Source organism: Peromyscus leucopus, chromosome 2, assembly GCF_004664715.2.
Source record: "Peromyscus leucopus breed LL Stock chromosome 2, UCI_PerLeu_2.1, whole genome shotgun sequence".
NCBI lineage: Eukaryota > Metazoa > Chordata > Mammalia > Rodentia > Cricetidae > Peromyscus > Peromyscus leucopus.
This window is the reverse complement of record NC_051064.1, coordinates 117082487-117107175: the sequence shown is the minus strand read 5'-3', so window position 1 is coordinate 117107175 and position 24689 is coordinate 117082487. Positions and strand designations below refer to the sequence as shown.

Genomic DNA, 24689 nt, shown 5'->3' with positions numbered 1-24689 from the left:
CTGGGGAAGAAGATCTGGAGTGAAACCTGGCACACCTCCCCTACTTTGAGTCCTGAGAGAGGCTTCCTCTCCTGTAATTGGGGTTGTGGATGAATTTCCCACTGCACTTTCAGCCACTGGCCTCGAACCTCCCAGATATGAATGGAGATAGCCAGTGCCTTAACAAGATTTCCCCCATCAGACTGAGTCCCCTAAAGGCAAGGGCCTGCCTTGCCTTCTCCTCCCCTCCTCAAGGCTCCTAACTTAGATTATCTAGAATTAGGAGCCCTGAGAGAACTTGGGTGTTCTCACACTGGAGAGCTAGGTCAGTCATGACTATGCCCATATGGTCAGGAGCTGAGGGAAGAATGTCTTTTTAATCCCATTCTGGCCGTCTCTCCTACAATCTGCCAAGACCCAGGTGGCACCCAGACCACAGCTTCCCACCATCGGTTGCTTTGTGTCTTTATTTTACCAAAAATAGCAAAATCTTCCCTTTTTCACAAAAATATATTTCCCTCCCCCCATCATCCCTTTTCACAGCCTAGATTTCAAAGTATATTCTGCAGCCCAGTGTGGGGGAAATTTCCCACTTTCCCCAGTTCTGAACCACTGCCAAAGCTGCAGGACAGAATACTTCCTTTGGGGACTTTTCTGGAGCCAGCAGAGATAGAAGTTCCAGGTCCTGTTGGTCTGGAGAGCCCCAGCTGTTTCTCTGGAGGGCAGGCAGTTCTTAGGCCATGAGGATGGACCTGGTTTTGGAGGTTTGTCTCAGCAGTCAACTCGAGCCAACCCAGGTGTGGTGGGGCTCTCTGGCATCAGGCTAGAAGTCCTTGCTCAAAGCAGGAACAGTTGTGTCCTGGAGAGCATCTCAGTGTCACAATCAGCAGGCCCTAGAGTAGAAGTCAAGAGCCTTGGCTTTTATACCAGCTTTATAAAAGCCTCCGGGTTTCAGTTTCCTCCTTTGCACACTGAGAGACAGACAGGATTCTTATGTGATTTCTTGTTCTCCATCCTGGCCTCTCAGGATAAAGGCTTTGGAAGGGCAGAAGCCTGTTTCTGCCATGGTTTCCCTACCTGTGAGTTTGTGCACAGGGCTCAACATGGTGGTACTGAGTAATGGCTACTGAAAGAGCATCCCAGCCTCTTTGAGTAGCTGTGCTTGGAGATCCAAGTAGCTGGGATGTCTCAGGATGGTTGGGTGGAGGCAGGTATTTTTAGGATGGGAATGTCTCCACTAGCTACATGATCCTCAGTGTCCTGAGACAGGAGAAAAGACTCCAGATTTCCCAGTTCAAGTTCCAGTGGCTCTCTGGTCTAGAGGCCTATTTTGTGCTGGCCTTCACTCAGGTCAGTAGATTCTAGGTATGAGACTGAAGTATCTTGAGTTCCAGTTCAAGATCCAGGGGATCTTTGTGGACATGAGGGATCAATCTCAACCCTCAAGAGGTTTACTGGGTTTTTTGTTTGTTTTTTTTGAGACAGGGTTTTTCTGTGTAGCCCTGGAACTCACTCTGTAGACTAGGCTGGCCTCGAACTCAGAGATCCTCCTGCCTCTGCCTCATGAGTGCTGGAATTAAAGGTGTGTGCCACCACCGCCTGGCTTAGAGGCTTACTGTTACCAGGCCCTCCAGGAAGCAGATGAGTGAAATATTTGTGGACATCCTTGACTGAGCAAATCAGCCTACATGGTGGTAGGCCAGGGGTTTAAGGAACTCAGGGCAAAGCTGCACTTTCTAACCTCCCCTCAACTGCCTGGGACTCATGTTGATAGAAAATGGTGGTCTAGAAGATTCAGAGGTACAAGTCCATCTACATGCACATTTTGTACACTTGTACATGTGGTCAGAGTTGAATTGGGTCACTATGCTGTCATTACTCCTATAGGGGTCATGGACTTATGGTCAGCCTGTCCGTCCGTCCGTCCATCCATCCATCCATCCATCCATCCATCCATCCATCCAACAGGAGGGCCTACTATGTGCCAGGAAGGACCTGGATCTCTCAGACAAATCCCACAATCAAAACACCCACACTCACCACCCCCACACCTACCTGCTTGCTCAGATATAGCCACTCACTCTCGTAATTTTCTTGCCATCACTTCAGCCACATCCATATTCCCAAAATGGATTTGAGACCCACCATGGGAGGATGAAGGGGTGAAGTATCAGAGCAGAAACTTGGTAGCCTGCCCTACTCTTGGACTTAATGTGAGGGGCTGACCTCCTCCTTTCCTTCTGTTGCCCACTTGAAGCCCTCCCTTCTCCATGCAATCGGGGACACACAGGCAGACTTCGGAGAAGTCCAGAGCTGTCTGGTTTCTAGAGGGGTCCTATAGGCCTTCAGATTGCTCTCCCAACAGGCTCCTAAGGGTCCCCTCTCCCAGCTACACTGTGTTCGATGGTCCAGTTGATCGGCAACAACATCCAGATCTGGACTCAGTGACAGATCCGTTCTGTCATCTCCCTCTGTAGAGACACAAAGTTAGGAAAGGTTAGTTTGAGCTCAGCCTGCTGGGCAATCCTTGCCTAATCCTGGGGTTTATGAGCCTAACTCTTCCCCCACTGCAGCTGAAAACCATGGCAGCAGATCTGGGTTTGTAAACTGACACCTCCATGAATTCTCTATGAGAGTACAGGATCCACTGTTAAATGAGTTGTCTCCCCTTATTTATCCACCTGGGTATGGGAGTTTGTAGTATAATAATAATAATAATATTATATTATTATTATAATTATTATTATTCAGAGCTGAGGACCAAACCCAGGGCCTTGCACTTGCTAGGCAAGTGCTCTACCACTGAGCTAAATCCCCAATCCTGTAGAATATTATTTTAAGGTGTGTTACTTTTGTTTATGTTGCATTTGTTTAACTTTGTGAAGCTGTGTTACTGTGCCTGTCTAAAACACCTGATGGTCTAATAAAGAACTGAATGGCCAATAGCAAAGCAGGAGAAAAGATAGGCCAATAGCAAGGCAGGCAGAGAGACTATATAGAAAGAGAAATCCGGGAGAAGAAGATCTAGGAGCCAGAGAAGGAGAAGGAAGCCAGGGGCCAGTCACCCAGCTATACAGCAAGCCATGGAGTAAGAGACAAAGAAAGGTACACAGGTATAGAAAAGGAAAAGCCCAGGGGCAAAAGATAGATGGGATAATTTAAGTTAAGAAAAGCTGGAAAGAAACTAAGCCAAGCTAAGGCCAGGCATTTATAATTAAGTATAAGCCTCAGTGTGTGATTTATTTGGGAGCTGGGTGGAGGGCCCCCAGAAAGAGCAAAACCAAACAACAACAGGAGTTTCATACTTCCAGGGAAGAGCCTTGGCCTTACCAGTGGTTCTAGTTCCCTCTGGTCCACCAGGCTGAACTCTTGGATGAAGTAGTAAAAGTGTTTATAGCAGGTGTTGACATGTGCCTCTGCCCCCATGCTGAGGATGCTATCAAAGTGGTGGATGTAGACATGGACAAAGACGCGGAACAGTCGGGTCAGGATCTTGGTGCAGACCTGCTGGAAGTTCTTGGGGAAGGGAACTCCTGCGGGTGGAGAGGGGTAGAAGGGGGGGGGGTCAAAATCCTCGGGACAAAACTCCGCCCTCCCCACAGGCACTCTTTACCCCTCAGCACAGGACCCATAGAGGAAGGCGGGGCAAGAGCTTGGTCTTCTCCTGTACTTTCCTTTTTTGGGTGGTTGGTAGTGCTGGGATCGAACCCAGGAATTCATTCACATTATTGAGCTCCAGCACCAGTCCCCATCTTTCCTTTTTAATGAAGCCCTAATCTGAAAGTGCCTTCCCTGTGCTGTAACACAAACCACTCCCACATTTCCCACTGCCTGAAGCAGGGCTTTTCAAGCTTCTCACTGGCCAGTCTGCCTCAGACCACAATGAAAATTGTGGCCTAACCATTCCCCAGAAACCTGTGCACCTGCAGAGACATGCACATCACTTTCTCCTACACAGGCCAATGCAGAGGTTGTGGGCCAGTTTTTAAGAACATGGGCCTTCAGAGTTAAGTTTTAATATCCCCACATGGCATGGAGAAAGCCTTTATGAGCTAATCCAGATTGCCCACTCCAGCCACACCCCCAGTTCCTCTGCTTTCTATTCTCACAGCTGGCTCATACCCCATCTCCCATGCTAACACTTCAAGAACTACTTCTGGCTGGGCGGTAGTGGCACACGCCTTTAATCCCAGCACTTGGGAGGCAGAGGCAGGTGGATCTCTGTGAGTTCAAGGACAGCCTGGGCTACAGAGTGAGTTCCAGGAAAGGCGCAAAGCTACACAGAGAAACCCTGTCTCGAAAAAAACCAAAAAAAGAACTACTTCCGATATCACTCATTCCTTCAGATATCCCATAACCTAAAGAACTTTCCCTCTGTGAGCCCAGCCCTGAGCTGGGCCCTTTGTACCTCTGTCCTCTGCTCTTTACCACTGTGCTGATGGGTCTGATAGTCATTCTAGATATGATAAAATGCAGGTGATGTGTAAAGGGGAAGTCACTTGCCTGAGGACACGCAGTTATTAATTAGTACAGGCTGGAAGCAGGATACAAACCCTCTTTGCACAGCAGTACCTCTCAGAGATAAATGATACAGATCCTGCCTGGCCAGGAAAGGCAGAGATCCTGGTGGCCTACACCCTCTTTTCTGCTATGACAAAACCATCCAGTCATCCAGAGAAAAGTTTACTCAGGGCTCACAAACCCAGGAATGTAGGCTAGAGGAGAATAAAAGCAGGAACAGACTGAGCCCTAGTCCATACACCTCCACAGACCCCCTTCCTTCTCACTGCTCTTTGGAGCTTGTGCTCTGCCTCTCTGAGAGCCCGGCCTAGTCCCCACAACTCCCATCCGACCTATCTAGACTATGGCATCTGGGCCCCACGATACCCGAGTTCCAGTTCTGATCCCTTTTCTAGTCAATGTGCTTTCCCACTGTTGGCCTCAGTTTCCTTCTGTGTAAAATGATGGGACCTGTTGTTCACAACAGTGCAGGAAATAGCAGCAACAGTTGGGGAGGAACCATGGGCTTGAATCGTGACTCAGTGCCCAGCTTTCCTCAGCATTCAGACTCCTTCCCTCTGGGCTTGACCATCTGCCCCACCCATTTGAATCCCCAAAGCCCAGATGGGTGCTGGGAGCTAGGCTGCAGGTGGGACTGCTGTGATGAACACAGTGTCTCCTGGGTGGGGAACCCGGGTCAGGGTGACATCATTCATCTCCTCTCCCCACCCAGGCCCAGCTGAGATAAGAAAAGGCCCCATGGCCTGGACCTGACTATAGAGTACCAGCCTGAAGGAAAGGTACCTTTTGGGCCGATCCAGCTTCCAATCCTTCCCTTTCTGGGGCCAGGGTTCAGAGGGGATTCTCAGGAGGCTGGAAGCCAGATCAGCCCGTGCACGACAGTAGTTATTTGTTCTGGAAAGTGGAGAAACAGTGTTGGTGGTCTTGTTGGGAGAGTTCCTAGTGGGGCCCGTGCACACACTGCCTTTCCTGGCCAGGCCAGGATCTGTATCATTTATCTCTGAGAGGTACTACTGTGCAGAGAGGGTTTGAATCCTGCCTCCATGAGGAGGACACGAGGAGCCCCCAAATGGGAGTCAGGTTGTCCTTGGTAAATGTTTGATTGTAACCAGGATCCTGCCACAGTCAGTTTCCTCTTCTACAATATGGGGATGACCCTCCTTGGCTAGGCTAACTCTCCACCCAGACAGTGCTCACCAACACGTGTAGGAAAGACATCTTCATCATTGATGAGACCCTCGATCCAGTCCATGAGCAATGCCATATAGCGGGGTGCCGAGAGCTTGGCGGGCCTTCGGTACTGGCGCTCGTCCTGCCAGCGGTACTCATAGCGAGGCCCACCAGCCATGACTGGGCAGCTGGTCTCACTGCAGTGCTCAGCCATGGTGCCATAGATGAGGTTGATGCGGTTGAAGAAGTCCACCACATGCACAGCGATCCAGTCATCGATGCTCTCACCAGGTGGCAGCCTCACCACACTTCGAAGGTCCAGGCCGGATTTGAGTGAGGCTTGTGCCTTCTTATAAAGCTCAAAGCGCTGTGTGCCAGGTTCAAAGCGCTTCCGGGGCCGGAAAGTCTTGTCCTTAGCAAACACCTGCTTCAGGCACAGTGCCATGGCCAGGCTTAGTAGAGCTGGATGTCTTCGCCCAGGGACCTGAAGATGCCCTGCTAGGGATAAGGGCAGAAGTAGGTGGTCAGGGTCTTATAAAATGGGCTTTGACTTCCCCATACATCATTTTCTGATTAACTGTCAGCCTTGGGGAAATTTCTTTACCTCATTGAAACACTCATCCCCTAGCAGTGTCTAATCTTTTGTGGACTACTTCAGCCCCGCCTGCCCCTGTCCCACTTAGCACTCCCGCATGCCTTTTATTTTGTTTAGTTTCCTCCCTGCTTTCTTTGAATCTTGCAGGTGTAGCCTGGGCTACAAACAAGTACTTACAGGACTTACTGTTGACCATTATAGAAGTGACAGAGGATTTTGCAGGCCCAGCAGGGAACAGGGACCCCAGATAAGATGTTCTCTGGAAGCCCCCTAGGCCAGCTGTATAGTGTGAGAGAGCCTGGCTGCATTGTGCTGGGGCGGGGGTGGGGTGTGTGTTTGTGGGGGTGGGGTGGCTGGACTTTGATTTCCTCTGGGATATCCCGAAGTCCATCCGGCTACCGGGGATTCCCAGGGAGCCGAAGGGACTTTTCTACCAAAAATGTCCTTTCCTTTTTCTCTACACTGAAAGAGGAAAGGGCCCTCCTCACAGGGCCAGCTGGGTGGCCTTAAGTGTGGCTGCAGGCGCTGCAGGAAGGGGAGGGTGGCAGGGTAGAGGAATGCTACTTCCTCCGACAAGTGCTAGCACTCCTCCCTCCCTCCAAGCCGCCTCCTTCAGTCCCAAACCTGAACAAGCCTCTGGCTTTCCCCTTGCACCTGACACTCCATAGATTACCAAAAAGCCTACTATGTGCCTGGCGCTGGGGGCAGAGGGTGAACAGCCAGACCCATCCTGCTGGTCATTCTGGATGTCTGCTTTGCCTTTTAGAATGGAAGGATCCCAGACACAGAACAGATTTCAGGGGGCATCCATCAGAGCCCCCCAAGTCCTGGGATCCAGCCCCTGCTTCAAAACTGGCTTGCTTACATCACCACGGATTTAGTCCATGTAAATCCTTGAACATCCTGATATAGTCAGGTTTCTGAGCATCTCAGGGATTTCATCCCCCCACCTATGTGTATAAGCTATTGGGGAATGCAGATCCAGGCAACTGCCAAGACTGAAACAGCCACAAACTGAGCACAGACCCTGACCACTAGGCTGTATAAGCTAAGCAGTGAGCTCGGGCTCCATGCTGACTCTAACTTGTCCTCAGGTCAGGTTAGTCTGAGCCCTGAGCCTAGCTCCACACTGAATGAGGCTTGAGACAGCGGCAGACGAAGCTTATCCCTCACCTCATACTGGCTTGACTTGGAAGCAGTTTCCTTTCTCACATTTTTGATAACTACTGGGGAAGGACTGGGGAAGAGAGGGTGGGAATAAGGTGGTTAGTGTAACCAAAGGCTTGGAGCATAGAGAGATGTTACTTTTGGCAACAGATCAAACTTACAGAAATGTTTGGAACAGTTTTTCCTTCTCATCACAGCAGGCAGGCAGAATGGAACAGTCAGGAAAAATGAGAGCAGTTTAGAGGGCAGAGAGAGTTCCTGACCTCTTGAGAGAAGCCTGAAGACGTGGAAGGTCCTCTCATTTATTCTAGCCGCCCCCCAGTTTCTTCCCAAAGAAAAGCCAGGCTGACTGAAGAGCTCTGTATACTTGAGTTGCTGTCTCCCTTGTAGGCTCTGCCTGAGGCAGGCTTCCCAAATCACACATGCAATCAGTGGGGTTTCTGGGTCCTCCACCTTGGCATGGCCACTCTGTTACTGACCGTTAGAGACCCCCACTTTGCCTTTCAGCTCCACACGCTAACTTCTCGGCCTGCCTCCCACCAGCAGCCACCCTGGACGTCTTGACCCCTGAGCATGCCCTTACTCTCCTGCCTGTGTCTTTTTGTTGGTCGATTCCCGATTTCTCATTCCATCCAACCGAATGCTACCTCCCCCAGTAGCCTCCTCCAGATCTCAACCTTGTGTGCTGACTGCTCTTGGACTAGTTCTCTCTAGATCAAGTCAGGATTGGCATAACATTGGTGGCCAGGCTTTAGGGAAAGCTTAGACTCAAGAGTCTTAGAGTTGGCCAGGGAGATGGTTCAGCAGGTAAAGAGCCTGTAGTGAAAGCATGAAGACCAGTTTTGATCCCCAGAACCCATGAAAAACCTGACAAGGCCTCGCAGCTTCCTGTAACCTTAGCACTCAGGAGGTAGAGGCAGGGGATCCCTGGAAACCCCAGGTTCAGAAAGACCTTGCCTGGGGCTGGTGAGACGTCTCAATGGGTAAACTTGCTTGCCTGAGTTTGATTCCATGGGACCCACATGGTAGGAGAGAACTCCCACAAACTGTCTCTAACCTGTACACATGTACACTGTGGTACGTACATACATGAGTGTGTGTATATATGTGTATATGCATACACATAAATAAATGTAATTTTTTTTAAAATAGACCTTGCCTCAATAAATGAAGCCGAGAGTGAGTGAGAAAGACAGCTGATGTCAGCTTTGGGCCTCCCCATACCTGCACCTTCACTTACCCATAATACCAGACACACATACACAAATAGGAATACACGTCTTCAAGTTGAAATAGCCCTGAGAAATCAAGAGGCCCAAGCTACGTGAATAGATGGGGAAACTGAAGCCAAGGAAGAGGATTTGAGGAGCGTGACTTTGCATTGCGAGTTATAAGAAGTAGGGGTTTGGGATAAAGAGGAACTCGGCCTATGACAGGGTACAAAGTCCCTTTTCCTGCTCCGTCTATCCACTGGCCTGGTGTAGATAAGGGGAGAGGAAGGGAGTACAGTTCTCCTTGCTTCAGAACTTTAAGGCCCAGGACTTTTCCTAGAAAGAGTAAACTTGGAGGTTGAGCACAGGAGGTAAGCTGAGAAGGCCGGTCCCCTCCTAGCTCTGTCTGTAACTGCCGTCTCTCCCCAGCCTCATGCCATCACTGAGATTGTTTCTCACAGCGCCTCTGTCCCCCTTCCCCGTAGACCCTCCACTTTAATTACTGGGTGGGTGGCCAGGGGTTTGCTCACTCTGTGACTGAGCATCTAATCTTCCCAGATGAAGACACAGGCTGACTGACCCAGCCTGTTTCTAATATCTAGCCCCCTGCCAGGGACACACCTGCCCCTCCCTGGGGCCTGGCTCAGAAACAGCCAGAAGATGGCCCCAGTTTGAACTCAGAATCTAGCCTGGTATGCCCTGCAGGACAAGATCCAAAATAAAAGTAAGAGTGTAAGACACAGCGCTTGTCCAGCCAGACCCGCCCCCACCTCCTTCGAGCCCCTAAGAACCTCCCCTTATCTCCAGCTGTTAGGGCCAAACAGGTCCTAGGACCCAGAGGAGCCAGTCTGACATTTCCGCTCCTGAAGACACGCCCCCTCACCAGCCACCGCCACCGCCACCCCCACCCCGGACTTCGGGCGCTGAGCCTCGGACCCGGGGCCGAGGACGGTGACCAGCTTGCTTTCGGGCTGGGGTCGCTTCCAGAAAGTGCCAGGCGAGGACCAAGAAGAACTGAAAGTGGAAGCGAGACCCGGCCGCGAGGGGCGCGGGGACGCGGCGCTCACTCACGCGCTCCGCCTGGGTGGACAGCTCCGGGTCTCTGTCGGCGCCGCCACAACCGCAGCGCGCTGGGTTGTCGTCCTGCGGGTGATCCCGCCGGGCCGGTCGCTGTGCCTGTCCGCCTGCTTCTGCCCCGGGCTGCGGCCGCCGTCCCGCCGCCCGTCCGCGAGGAGACGCCAGCTCCGCCCCGGGCTCAGCCACGCCGTAGCCACGGGGCGGGGAGGGGCGGGGAAAGGGACTCCCCCGTCCCAAGACACACACTCTTCACTCCAGCCTTTCCGGGAAGTGGGAAGTCCGACGGGGCTCGCAGCCTCCCCGAGGGCCAAGGACTTAACTGAGCAGCCGTCCCAAGGGATCATCTGGTTCTTCCTGAAGGAGGCAGCCTCAGATTCCTAGGCTGTAGAATGGGAGCAAGTCCAGCTTCTCTCTGAAGCAGAAAGAAAAAGACTGGTTTGAATGGTTCCGTAGCCCTCCTGCGGCCATCTGTGCGTCATCTGTCTCTGAACTCAATAGGCTTCGCTTTCGAGACTAGACAAGCAGCGTTAGGGTTAATCTTCATTGTTAGTTTCTCCGGCTTCAGAATTGCCAAGGAGACACATCTCTGGGGGTGTGACCGGCTGCCTCATGCAACTGCTGCCTCAGCGTAGAGTCTCTCTTCCTGCCATACTTTCCCCACCATGCTGGTCTGCACTCTCAGAGTGTGAGCCGAAACAAAATGCTTCTCCTGAGTATTTAGTCACAGCATGAAAAGCAACTAACACAGGAGTCACCCGGGAGGAAGTGAATGGCGAACAGGTGTGACTGGAGAACCACTGGAGCCACAGGTGGTTTTATACCTTGGCACAGATGCTCCTTTGGGATTCCCTGGGCCTGGGCCTGCTTTCTCAACTGCATGAGAACACACTTAGATCCTCAAGAATTTTAGGTCAGAGCTGAGGATCCATTCTTTGACCAAGGGTTATTTCTTTTCCAGCATAAAATTCTCTACTGTTTCGTCCCCAAATTTCCTATAAATAAACACATATTGATGGGATCCCTATTTGCTCCTATTAGTCTGATATAATAATCAGTGCATTTTTTTTGAGTGTGAGAGTGCGCTGAGATCAAGATGATGAATCAGTCTCTGATCTCAGGTGCTGAGAGGTTAGCAGTTGGGACACAACATATACAGGTAACAGGGTCAGAGCTTAGTCATTCAGAAGTGGGAATGAGAGAACAATGCATTGATGGTCAAACATTAGAGTGGGGGTATACATCCACAGGAAACACGCAGAGCATCCTGAGTATTTTCAGGAGAGTTTAGCAGTGGCGTGGCATACAGGTGTAGTTTGTGGTAGGGAAGCCATGTAGAGACCGGATTGCCAATGAGGTAGCAAGGGCTGCAGATAGCTGCCAGCAACCGTAGGCTGAGGTGCACTGGGAATGGGAGATATGAGAAGGCCTAAGGTAGAGGCCATACCCAGCTCACAGCAATCAAGGGAAATCTGCCAGTCAAATAAGGCCTCATTTCCCTCTGATTTTCCTCTCATCTCTGGCCAACTTCCCCATAGCTGAGTCCTACTAAAAGCCAAGGACAAGGGAACCTGTTGCCACAGCCCAGAGGTCAGCCCCCTGGACACAGAGCTGGGAGAAGGGTAGAAAGTTATCTGGAGGAACAGCATTGGGTCGGGGATGACTTCACAGGGGAAATGACTTAGAAAGTGCTTGTGCTTTTCTTATCCTTCCGTTCTAAATATTTTACAAATGTCATTTATAATTTCCTCCCTCCAACTCTTGGATGATTTAGAAGTGGGTTTTTAGTTTCTCAGCCTAGGAAGGTTTATGTTTTTCTTGTTCACTTCTCATTACATTGCCTTGTGGTCAGAGATCTTGGTCTATGAGATTCTTTGGAATTTGATACGACTTCCTCTGTGGCTTTGAACATGGTCATTTTCTGTGCCTCTGAGCTAGGTTTTATAGGAAAGGCAGGGTTTAGTGAAGAATGAAAAACACAGACTCTCACTCTGTGGGAAATGTAGGTGACCCATTCTGAAGGAATTTTTGAAGTTCCAGGCTCATCTGCAGAGTCTTGGACGTCTGCAGGGCAGATGGTCGGAAGAATTGGGGTGGGGGCAGCACCTGGATAGTCCAGATTTCTTAGAGCCTGTACTGCTTCCTGCTGCTCTCAGTCTGGGCTGGAACGACTGTGTTCTTCCAGGAGGCCCTTCTGGGGCTGAGAGGACCAGACCATGCAGACAAGTTCCTGCTTCACAGTGCATTGACTGAGTGACCTTGGGTTAGTCTGAACCTCTCTGGTGGTATACTCAGTGAGTACATCCAGCACTCACTGGACACCTCTACAAGTAAGTCACTGCCCCCCCCCCACACACCCGGGTCTTAACTGTGTTAAGTGGCTCCAGAGGGCTCAAACAGGGCCCATCTCTTCAGGTTGGTGGGGGCCTCTAGGAGAGCATGTGATCTCTTCCATTGTACAGCCCAGGCACCTACCTCCAAGATGGCAGATTTATGTGACTGCATTGTGTGTTCAGGAGACCTGGACTCCTTACTCCCCCCACACACACACACCTGTTGGTGTTCTGGGTAAACCCTTAGCCCCTTTTTGGGACTCAGTTTCCTTACTTGTACTACCAAAACATCTTGTGGCACACCAAGTGTTCTCCAAGTGTCTTATCAGAACTGGCTCTCAGCTGCATCTCTCCAGGCCTGTAAGCAGAGAAAGAGTGGCCACTTCCTGGGTACTCCCTGCCCCTCCCATGCCAGGAAAGACCCCCATCTCCTTCCTGAAATGAGCTACCACATCACTTTACCAAGCATCTGGCATCTGTTAGAGCCTTTTAGGGCCAACCCTCTGCTCAGTCACTGCAGTTTCTAAGTCAGCCTCTGCCCTTCCCAGGAGGCAGGATCGCACATCCTACCCTATTAGCGGCAGCCTGGCAATCAGAGGAATTGAGGTGAGGCTTCCTTTAGCTCGAAGAAGACAAAGTTCAGTGGAATATGACCAGAGAAGACAGGATTGACAAGGATATACATTAAGATTTAGTGTGACCTTGAACAAGGTACACATTCTTGCTGAGCCTATTTCCTCTTCTCTAAAATAGAAACACCATCTGCTCCTCTGAAGAGCTGTTAGGATTAAATGTGATAGCTCTTGCAAAGAGCAGAAGGTGATGGCCAGTATGTTTGAGGGGTGCTGCTTTCAAGGTGTTTGTGAAGAAGAACGGAACTTGTTCTGGGGCCCTGGAGGGCAGTAGCAAAGGCTCAGGACAACATGAGAAGACACTGGCACATTAGAGCTGGCCAGTCATGGCGCCTCCACGGTTGTGCTCCTTTTTGAGAGGGAGATGTGCAAGCAGAAGTGAACCAGCCCCTTGTGATATCCCATTCAGGGTCTTACTTCCTCTGGGAACTGCAGACTGCCATGTTCTTTGCTCCCAAGTCCTCCTCCCTTCCAGCTCCTCACTTATCCTTGAGCTGGAGACAGCTTTCACTTCTCCAGGTTTAGGGTCTTCTGTCTTGGGAAGATTGCTGTAGGTTTTTTTTTTTTTTTTAAATAGGAGCCCAGTTTGCATAAATGGGGTAAATTCATAGTCCCCTGGTGTAATGAGTTCTGTCCTGCCAGCCAGCTCCCAAATAATGACATGGAGACTTATTAATTATGAAAGCTTGGCCTATAGCTTAGTCTTGTTCCTAACTAGTTCTTATAACTTAAATAAACCCATTACTATTTATCTATGTCCTGCCATATGGTGTTACCTCTCTTCCATCTTGCACCTCCTGCTTCCTCTTTGTGTCTCCTGGCTTCCCCTGTGCAACTAGATTCTCCTCCTCTTCCTTTCTCTCCCTGGAAATCCTGCCTATACCTTTTGCCTAGCTGTTGGCCATCTAGCATTTTATTACACCAATAACAGCAAAACATCTTCACACAGTGTATAAATATCCCACAACATTTCCCACTTTTGTCTAAATAAAAAGGAAATGTTTTTACTCTAACATAATAGAACTATAAACAATAAGAACAATTATCAGGTAAGAATTACATTTACAATGTCCAGTCCATTTGTATTCAGCAATTTTGGCAAAAATACTCTATTATCTATCTTATCTTGATAAATCTAAAGTTTTGTACCTAATTTACTTTCTACTTTAACTTGTACTACCATCCCAAAACTCTTCTTAGACCTCAAAAACATTTTTTTAGATAAACAACTTAAGCTTTATGTCTCTTAACCTTATATACTTTACACCTTTTTTTTGTGAGTTTCTTTTTTGAATTTGGTAACAAGGAAACTGTAACTATAACTATCTAGTTTTCAACCCCATCAAAGACCTGAGGATATAATATTACCTGAATAGACAGGAAGTGCAAAGCAGACAGACAACTTCTAAAGCTATGGCAATGACAGAGACAGCTGGCTGCCTGGACAGTCACCCAAGGTTCTTTTGCAGCATTGAGGCATCCATCTTCAGCCTACAGGCCTAGAATATCTGACAGACATTTCTGTGAAGCAGGAATTTTGAAAGACTCGCCTACCTTATCTTGCCAAAGTTTGGCAGTCACCTTCTTTTGTGTCCTGCTTGAATCTGGCCAGCATACTGTTAGCAGTCAAGGCAAGGGCTGTTTCTTGCCCAGTGGCTAGCTTTACCACAAGAAAGCAAACTCCACATGGAGGTTGTTCAATGACCAATATCCCTTTTTCAAGCAGATTGGTGCTGCCAGGAACAGACATGTTTCATTGTCATGAAAAGTCTTATGTTATTAAAACATCTTCAATGCCATATTCTGTAGATCTCTGAAGTGTTTGAAGACCATCTATCTATCTAAAATGTATCTGTTTAACCTTGAAAGCATACCTAACATGACTACAAATTTGATTGTTATAGATGACTAACTGCTAATGTGCATTTTAAAATTATGCTAAACAGTTTGTAATAATAGCTTTCAAAGACTAGAACTTTACATTACATTTTTAAATGAGCTGCATAGATACAATACCTTAAACAAGAGTAGAAACATATATACAGTATAACAAAAATAACCTTAAATTCGTATCAATATACAAAAATCCATACCAATGTAAAATATTTGAGACTAGCAGTTGTTCAAAGTAGACTCAACAATCTATCCTCAACAATCTACATCATTTCTATACTATATACCCCTTTTCCCTTTAGAAAGAGATCTCTGAATCTAATCTCCTTTGTTCAACTTTCTCCCTGACTATGACCAAAAACAATTTGTAACCAATGCCCCTCTAAATAATGACAAACATCCATAATCCACCGAATGACCAAAAACCACCCACACCACCTCTTGGGAATGTGGGCATCATGTTTTCTAGACTGCCTCTCATTGTCTGGGGAAGGTGATATCATCTTTAGAGGACCCTGAGAAAATTGGGATAATGGTCAAGTCCTGGGAGAGCTAGTTGTTGTTGTCTAGTCTTGGGTGTGATGGGAAAGTGCAGGACTTATCTGAAGTCTGGCTGGAGTAGTCTGTGAGGCTGGATCACCTAGGCTATTTGTCTTGTCTTTATTAGTGTCTGGTCCTTTTGTTCTGAAATCACACAAACTTTTAAAGGTAACATATATATCTGTATTAACATAAGTATGGAATGTACAGTGTGCACAAGTAAGCTAAAGATAATTTTTTTTTGTTTTATGTTTGAGCAGGTAAAAGGCATCTGTCAACTTTACAAGTCTTTGGACTGCATAACCAAACTGTAATATGAATCTCCATCCATGTTATATGAAAGGATGACATGTAATAGTAAGTCATGAGGACTCTGTAGCCAACAAGATTTATCAAGTCTCATCCAGTCTCAGAGCTGTTCCCATGCAGAGGGATCAGCATACACATCACCTGTCCTGTAGTCTTTCCTAGCCTCTCCCTCATGTCTATAGCTAAGATCCTCAGGAGGTCTCCCCCAGTCAAATCTGATCTTGATTAACTTTGAAGGAATCCACAGCTTTTCATTTCCCGTGGAAACAAAAGCATAACCTTTCCCTCAATGCAACACATTTCCTGACTTTCATTTTGAAGCCAAGCCATCCCTAAAGTATATAGGCTGGTTTAATTCAGCAATTCCTTCCATAATCCAATGTCTCTCAGCAGTTGCTGTTTGCTCATCAGCATTCACAGTTAACAAAGCACCATATAGGATCCAGATGCCCTGTATATTTCCCATCCTTATGTGGCTTATTTTTTTTTTCTATATTACTTTACTTTCTTTAAAGATTTGATTATTTTAAAATGTTTTTTATGACTGTCTATGCCCATTTTTAAAAACCGTGTCTGTTTAAAGGTTTTCTCAGTCTGGACCACTTTACTGTGAGCCTGCAGCCTTCTCTGACCATGTGAGCCAAGCCTTAAACCTGTCATGTGCTCTGCACATAGTGCTGGCTGGCTCAAGCCCACAGGCAGTGGTCAGGAGCCATGGCTCATGACGTCAAAGCCTGCCTGAGAGACTGTGGGACTAGGAAGCCATGTCTGGCTCCGTGTTTGCATGCTTTTTTTTTAGCTTTCTCAGGTCCTATGTGGAAATGTGTGTCCCACATTGGGTACCATATGTAATAAGTCTTTCTCTGATCTGCCAGCCAGCTCCCAAATAATGACACAGAGACTTATTAATTATGAAAGCTTGGTCTATAGCTTAGGCTTGTTCCTAACTAGTTCTTATAACTTAAATTAACCCATTTCTATTAACCTATGTCCTGCCACATGGCGTTACCTCTCTTCCATCTTGCATCTCCTGTTTCCCTCTCTGTGTCTCCCTGGCTTCCCCTGTGCATCTAGATTCTCCTTTTCCTTTTTCTCCCCAGAAATCCCACTTATCTAGCTTTTGATTACACCAATCACAGCAATACATTTTCACTAGTGTATGAATATCCCACAACATCCTAGGCCTGAACCTCAGCATGGCTCTGGTAGACATTTTCTCCTCCAATCCCTTGGGTTAGTTCACAGCCAGGGGCATCCTGGGGTGGAGGTGACAGTTGGAAACGAGCTTTCACCTGGGTCCCAGGTTCAGCTTTGCATGGAACCACCATGAAAGCTACACAGAATATCCAATCTATTCCCTCCTATGCTGCTGCGGCCCTTCAGTTTCAGCTCCTAGGGCCACCTGCCTAAAGCACCGAGTCCAAATCCTTCTACAGGAAGCCTCAGTACACTTCCCTAGTCCCCACCCACTCTGTTCTTCCGCAGCTTCCTTTCTCCAAGTGTGTTCAGTAACACCTGCCTTAGACTCACCAGTGGGGATATGGTGGGGGTCCTTTTGGGGCTAGAGTGGTAGCTTTTAGTTATAATACTAGAAAGTTAGTGCAGTTTTAACAGATAGAGTATGATGGGATGCAAACTGTATATCCACTTTTCACCTGTCACTCATTCATTTATTCAACAAGTATTTACCAACAGCCTATTAAGGGCAACAACTTGTAATGGACTAGGAGCAGACCTTGTCCTTACCTGGTGGGACTCAGTCTTCTAAGGAACTTTCACTGGTCTAGTCGTCCCCCAACCCAGTTCAAAAGACAGAGACTGGAGTGGAACATTAGTGAATGTTATCAGGGAAGTGGGTGGCTCTTACAGAAGGGTCTTTGCATATCACTTAGTCCCATATCCTTGAGGTACTTGAGAAAACTGAGGCACAGGGAAATATGGACTTTCCAACTCTAAATCATAAAAAAAAAAAAATCCTTTAGTAAAAGTTCTATATACTGGTGCCTGAGATACACTTCCTCACTCCTTCCTTTCAGCAGCCCAGGGAGTTTGTCCTTAGAGCTTTAAAGTTCTCTTCACTTCAGAGGGAGGGAGGGAGGAGTCACAAAGATGTGGTTTCACCAGCAGGGACTTGGATAAGGTCCCAAACTCTGTCCTGCAGCTCCCTCGGTGTCCCCTCCTGCTGTCACTTTTAGGAGATGGGAAAATTGTGTTAGTTACAGCTTACTGGCAGCAATTCTGACAGTGGTGGGGTTCACTCCTTGGTGGAGCCTCAGCTGAACCCCATGAAGTCTGGGTTCCATGCCAAGTGTAGCCTGTGACTTCCTGTAGTTGTTATCTGGCTTGCCACAGGGCTGCATGTGAGGCTCTACCGAGAAACAGCTTGGCGGGGGTGGGGTGGAGGGGTGGGGGGGGGTGGGGGGTGGGCTAGGGAGGTGGGGGTGGGGGGTCCAAGTGTATGTGTTTTCTTCCAAGAGTTTTCTGGAAGTCTCTTCTGAGGGAGCCCTTGATGCAGAGTTCTTGGTGCTTTGCAGACATGCTCCCGTTGTCTTCCGTTTTGTTCTGTAAACCCTCAAAGTGGGGTCTTATTTATTTTACTCCCCACGGAACCCTGTAGCAACACTAAGAGCTGTAAGGAATTTTCTGTCTTAGGGAGTGCTTTCAAGGCTCTGGTCATTTCTGAATCTGTCTACAACCTAGAAAAGTGAATACTGACTTCTAAAGAGGAAATGTCTTGGCCAAGAAGCACAGCCCCAAATGGCACAGCCGGGTCTCAAGCTCAGGCCCAGTCACAGGGCCTGCACTGTGCTCCTTCCCAAGCACTTGGCAGGTGCACTGCTTAGAGAGCGACCTCATATGACACACCAGGAGGTTGGAAAGGGGGCTAGACACTCCAGAAATGTTCCCCCGGGAAAGCAGATAACACAGTCATGTGTGCTGAGGTCCTTGTTAGAGCAATTAACAGAATTAAGCACATCAGCCATCCTCCCTGACCCCACTGACATTCCCTATTTCTTTGGCATCATAAAAATCTTCTGGGACTGATCATATTCCACACAATGCACAAATGGCACCCAAGGGGGAAAGCCATTTAGCTGAGGGTAGAAAGAAGATAGAGGTAGGAAGGAGGCGGCATAGAGAAAGAAGAAAAAGAAAGTAGGATAGAGAAGGCCACCTGAGGGCCGCTTGCTTTCTAGACGAAGACTGTTTACTTCTGGGAAGAAGGCCTGAAGTGACCCACCAAGAAACTCAGATCTTCTTTGACCTTGAGAGCAATTTCCTCTCCAGAGGAGCTTCCAGAGAACACTGCAGGCTGCTGCTCTGAGACAAACTGAAGATGAGAGATTTCAGCCAATCCATCCCAGCTCCAATGGGGTGTGAGTTTTCCCAATGAGCTCTGAAGCTGAGTTCCCATCAATCCCCTGACTTCTTCCACAGCTGCCTGCCTGGCTTTTCATATTTCATCCCCCTCTGCTTGCTCACCATGGGCCAGAACAAATGCATACTGGATGGATGGAGAGCTGCAGTCTGTACAGTCAACACCAAATTCACACAACCACAGGGGGGCAGGTCCAAATCATCAGGAGCTATAGCTAATCCAGCGTTTGGCTCCAGGGATCATGAACCTGGGGATGTCTCTGCTCTCAAAGTCAAACAAGGAAAATATCTGGGCCCCATGGGTCTGGAAAGGCCTCTGCTTTCCTCTCATGCAACATTGAGATCCTCACTTAGGACATCCTGGCTATAGTGTTTCATTCTCTGGAAATTTTCCCTATAGTTTTGGTTGTGAGCCTAGCCTTTAACGGCTGAGCCATCTCTCCAGCCCATGGAAAATTTTCCTAAAGGCAGACAATTAGCAAACCTTTGTTTTTATTTGTTTTTTTATTAGTTCTTTGAAAAATTTGAACTGCATATTTTGATCATATTCGTGCCCTCCCTCAACTCCTCCCAGATCCACTCTCCTCCTCTCCTGCCCACTCAGCATCGTCTCTTCCCTTTTCTAACCCATCACATGCAGTCTGTGCTGCCCATATAACTGCTATGGGCCAAGCATCCAGACACACGAGGCTATGGGGGCCACACCTATCCAAACCACCACGGTGGGGGATGGGGGATCTATCCACTTCCCATCTCCATACTCCGGTTTGTCTGGCTTGAGTTTGTGCATGCTGTAACAGCTGCTGGGTAAGAATGATGATTTCTCCCCCCACCCAGCCCCAGTCCAGTATCACATATAGTAACTTTTAGCTGGAGAGCTTTTTTCTCCCCCTACAGCAGTACCTTCTAGCATTATGAAAGCTAGCCAGCAGGGATAAAGTTTCCTTCCATGCAAGTGCCAGCTTGATTTCTCCATGTTCTATGACTCAAATATGTGGTGTCTTCAGTAATATAGTCTTACTATCAAGCTCTGGAGGGTAATCAAGATCATTATCTATAGCTTGTAATGTTTTTTGGGGGTTGCCTATGCCACTAGCCAACAACTCCAAAACAAGTCATCAATATAATGAAATCAGCTTATGTTAAACAGTAACAACATTTGTCTCACACCAAAGAGGCTGAGAACCTGGTTGTTGCTTGGTCCCAGAGGTTGGGTATCCAGCAGTGGAGGAGTCCCATAGTGGTTTATCAACAACCCAGCATTGCTCAGTCCAAGGGGCTGGATGACTCAGCAGCCACAGTCTAGCACAGAAAACCTGGATGGTTCCTGGAAAGCCAATGGATCTTAGTTAATGAAGAAGCTTGGAAATGGTGGTTCTTCTATCAGCAAAGAAATCAGCAGCAGCAGCAGCAGCAACAAGAGAGTTAATCAACTTGACAGTGAGAGGGAAGGCCAAGCAAGCAAAAGAATCTTCCTTCTGCCTGTGCCCCTTTTTAAAAATCTGACCTGCTACCAGAAGGTAGCTTACACAACGGATGTGGTCTTTCCATAGCAATTGAGGCATTCAGGACAATTCTGCAGGTGCAGCTTCTCGGGTGATTCTAATTTGCAGCAAGGTGTCACTAAAAGCAGCCATCAAAAAGCCAGGTGTGGTAGTGCATGCTTTTAATCCCAGCACTAAGGCAGAGGCAGGAAGATCTCCATGAGTTCAAGAGTTCAAGGCCAGCCTGGTGTACATAGTGAGTTCCAGAAGAGCCAGGTCAACATACAGAGACCCTGTCTCAGAAAACAAAACAAAACAAAAAAGCAACCATCATACTGTACTCCTTGCCAGCTTGACATACAGACAAGTTACTTTAAAAGCCATAACTTCTTTGCAGGCACAGACACCTACATATAAAACAAATAAATTTTTTTTGTAAACAAAAATAATTCTCAGATAAGCCATGTATAAATAATGACCCAAGCTTATATACCTTGGCCCTAAATTTCAGGTGTTGACTAGCTCCTGATCCAGATGTTAGCTTGCTAGCTGTAGGGCTACCTGACTGCCTGCATCTTACTCCCTACCCTCTTGCTGTCTTTGCCTAAGTGTGGGCACTGGGTCCAGCAGACTGGTGACTAGTCTAACTAAATTGTTAGCCTAACCTGTGTGATCTGGCCTGAGTTTAACCTGCCCTTCTCTTCTCTTCTTTTTTCCTACCTTCCTGCTTCTGGGTCCAGCCAAGACCCCCCAAATTCTCAACATGTGTCCCTTATTTGATCAGAGCTCAAGCCTTTCGAAATTCCAGGAAGGGGGTTTCTGAAAATGGCAACAGAGTATAGGAAATAGCAGAATAGAAATATATGTTCCAGAAGTAGAAGGGCTATATTCTAAAAGAAGATATACCTTCCAGAAGTCCCATCCCTCTATGGAGACATGTACCTTGAGCAGATCAGAGATTCAATCTAGCATCTACTATTTTACACTTTCATTAGACTGTTAGGCACTATAAATACCCCATTGTTTTATTATCTCTTAACTTTGGAAACAGGACTATTATTTTACATATAGATGAGAACTCAAGGGCTCAGAGTGTATGGTTAGACAACTAATGAGAGACAAAGTTGGCGTTTTAATTTAGATCTGACTCAAAATTGACAATGCACTTTCCATAGTGTTCTCATCTGTAAAATGGGAACTTAATATTACCTTTACTCTACTGCTGCAAAGATCAAATGAAAGGAAACTGGTAGTGGAAGCAACATACCCAGAGTCTGTTGGGAATCGTATATCAAACGTGTCTCAGCAAACACTCAGGCTTCCTTTCTTCATGTAATATCAGAGCAAAAAATAAGATGTGTCTGCTATTCCCATCAGCTCAGAGACAAGGTCACAATGAGAAATTAGAATGTAAGATGGTGATCATCATATCACAGCATAAATGATCTGGGGCCACAGTGACCCATTAGTCAAGAGTGACCAGGTAGTAATGTTTTAAACTTAGTAGTAAATAAACATGAATTCTCTGGGTGAGTTGGGGGTAAGGACCAGACTCTCAGGTTGCCTACCTCTTAGGAGCTCTTGGGATTGTGTGAAGGGCAATCTCTAAAGAGTCTTTTTGAGACATAGTGAAGTAAGACAAGAACTCAAAATGAGCCAGGCTGCTGCTTTAAAATGATTGTTTTGTTCCAAAAGATGACTCATTATCTTTCCGTTATTTCTGCTTAGCAGCTCTACACTTGGCTGCTTCTTATGGCAGCCCCTTGCCTTTGTTTTAACATGTAGCTTCTAGAGTAAGCAAAATAGCCATGTCTGAGTCTGGGACACAATCACCATGTTTTCTAGGGCTGGACCTCAGGGATGCTTATAGACTCAGGCAGGTTTGAGTTTAGTGGTCACCTGAGAATTAATTCAGAATTCTCAGGACCTCCTATCTCTCTGTAAGATTTCATGCTGGTACACAGGAATATAATTCTGTCTTTAAAGGGTGTCATCTTTGTAAAGGCTGAGCATGAAATGTTGAGGAGACAAGAGCACATGACCCATGCAGGGGCCACATGGGGACAGCAGGACTTGGGGAAAGAAGGTAGCGATCTACTAGTGGAGGCTTGAAAGACAGGAAATAATTTGATGAAAGGGGTATAGACATTTGAATCAGGGGAAAAAAAAAAAGTCAAAAAGACCAGAACAGAGGTAGGAAGTCAGAGCACAGTGATCAGGGGACTGTCAATAAAATGGCCATAGCTAAAGAGCCCAGCAAGAGAAGAGAGCTTGGAGAAGTCAGGAGGCACCAGATCCTGAAGCCCTTCTGAGCTGAGCAAAGGAACTTTGTCTTGAATGCTCTGAGGATCCTAGAGGCTTGTTTGGAAACCTGTAGTGGGTTGCTGTTCCAGCTATGACCTTGAAGCACTGCCCCTAGTGAGGCAGGCAGCAACTGCTACACCTGCCTATGACCTTGAAGTACCTGTCCCTGGGGCATGGCCTCTGGGGACCCTTAAGACCTGAGATGCACATGTGTAAGCAGCCCCTTCTTCACTTCCTCGTTGTTTTGGATGCTGGGACGGACCAGGCAGATCCCAGGCGGAAGAACAGCGTGGGACCATGCCTTACCCTTCCAGGATCCTATGGCAAATTCCTCTATTTTGTCTTGTGAGTTTTCTTTCCCAAATAAATTCCCATGCCCTTAAAGCAGACTCCATGGATATCTCCCATTAGGAACCTTTTTTCTTTTCTTTTCTTTCTTTCTTTCTTTCTCTTTTTTTTTAAAAGATTTATTTATTTATTATGTATACAGTGTTCTGTTTGCATGCATTCCTGCATGCCAGAAGAGGGAGCCAGATCTCATTACAGATGGTTGTGAGCCACCATATGGGTGCTGGGAATTGAACTCAGGACCTTTGGAAGAACAGCCAGTGTTCTTAACCTCTGAGCCATCTCTCCAGCCCAGGAACCTTTTTTTCTTACAGGTCCTCCTCCTCCTCTTTCTCCTGCTCCTCCTCCTCTTTTGATTGCAAGTATAGCTGGACCTCTATATTCCAGTTCTTGAGGCCCAAATAACCCTGAAGTAACCCTGTGTGACAAAGGAAAGTCTTTAAGTCTGGAGCATGGACAGTCACTTCTTATCTAGGCATGGCTCCTGCTGCAAGTAGGTGCCTTTAAGTCACCTCTTCCCTTTGCCTGAAGTCTCTCCATTAGCAGACAAGAATAAAAATGCCACCATATTGTTCTACTAGCAGAATAGAGAGGACCAAATGCTCCATGAGCATAAAGCAGCTCACCAGAAGGGTTCTCACCAGTTAGGTTGGGGTGTCTTTCAAAATGCTCACATTGTTCTTTCATCCCCAGTAGAGTTGGCAGACAAGTTTCTTCGGACTGGTTCTGGTACTACCCCTGCCTTCTGGAGACCTGTGCTCACAGCTGTGGCTGGAGTTTGAGGTGATTGGAGGTTGCTCTCTCCTGAGTTGGAGGTGGGGGAGGGCAGGAGAGCATAAGGAGAGTGTGCAGTGCATCTCTCTCCCAATGCAGTAGATTCCTGCTGATCTCCAGATGGGACTAAGTTAACCCATGTAGTGTCTGGCATAGGATAAGGTCCCAGAGAATGCTAGTGGCTATTGTTAACATGTACACATTGTGAAGCTGAAGCCAGTTTGGGGCTCATAGAATCTTCTATTTTTTGCATGCAAAGCCCCTCTTCCTTACTCTTTCCTTCCTGTTGTATGTATATGTGCATACACCTAAAACACATCTTTTGAGGCTTTAATAATCTTTACCTGTTATTTTCTATAGGGTTATAAAATACCACCTTAACCGGTACTATGCTCTGGCAAGCTTTGTATCTCCTGCCACAACAGATAGAGGCAAGCCCTCCTGCCCTTCTCTGAGATGGCATTGGCTACCGCCTTGTGTTGTCACTGTGCATGTCAGGCAAGAGCCTGAACTCTGCTCAAGGGCAGGGACTCTACCTATGCTCAGAAACAAGCACGCTTATGTTTCAAAAGCTTCACTTTACCTGGCATTCTCTCCCCAGCTCACATATTCAAGCGACCTCTGCAAAGATGGCTTTCCTGGCTAGTAAATCATTGCCTTCACTCAACAGTCCACTACATTATGTTTTATAGCTGCTGGCATTTGAGTTGTGTTGTGGAATATTATTGTAAGATGTGTCACATTTGTTTATATTGTGGAACATTTGTTCAATGATGCAAAGATGTGTTGCATTCCTTTATGTTACGTTTGTTTAACTCTGTGAAGCTGTGTTACTTTGCCTGTGTAAAACACCTGATTGGTCTAATAAAGAGCTGACCAGCCAATAGCAAGGCAGGGAAAAGGATAGGCGGGGCTGGCAGGCAGAGAGAGTAAATAGGAGGAAATCTGGGATGCACCAAGGAGTGAGAAAAGAAGGG

At 47.4% G+C, this 24689-nt stretch overlaps 1 protein-coding gene across 1 annotated transcript; it reads right to left on the bottom strand.

Moving 5' to 3' along the window:
- Positions 1–432: 432 nt before the first annotated feature.
- On the bottom strand, positions 433–9797 carry Mob3c (MOB kinase activator 3C). Its single transcript, XM_028889332.2, has 4 exons — positions 9715–9797; positions 5698–6165; positions 3310–3512; positions 433–2450 (listed from the first exon to the last, which is right to left on the bottom strand). The coding sequence occupies exons 2-4, from the start codon at positions 6113–6115 to the stop codon at positions 2421–2423; spliced, it is 651 nt and encodes a 216-aa protein (XP_028745165.1). The 5' UTR covers positions 6116–6165; positions 9715–9797; the 3' UTR covers positions 433–2420.
- Positions 9798–24689: the final 14892 nt, after the last annotated feature.

What these genes read in the sequence shown, in the direction of transcription:
- Mob3c (XM_028889332.2), bottom strand. Translation starts at nt 6,115, where the DNA reads ATGGCACTGTGCCTGAAGCAGGTGTTTGCTAAGGACAAGACTTTCCGG. An exon ending in TGTCTTTCCTACACGTGTTG is followed by an intron (nt 3,513 to 5,697) that starts GTGAGCACTGTC and finishes CTCCACCCGCAG; the next exon opens with GAGTTCCCTTCCCCAAGAAC. An exon ending in AGAGGGAACTAGAACCACTG is followed by an intron (nt 2,451 to 3,309) that starts GTAAGGCCAAGG and finishes GTGTCTCTACAG; the next exon opens with AGGGAGATGACAGAACGGAT.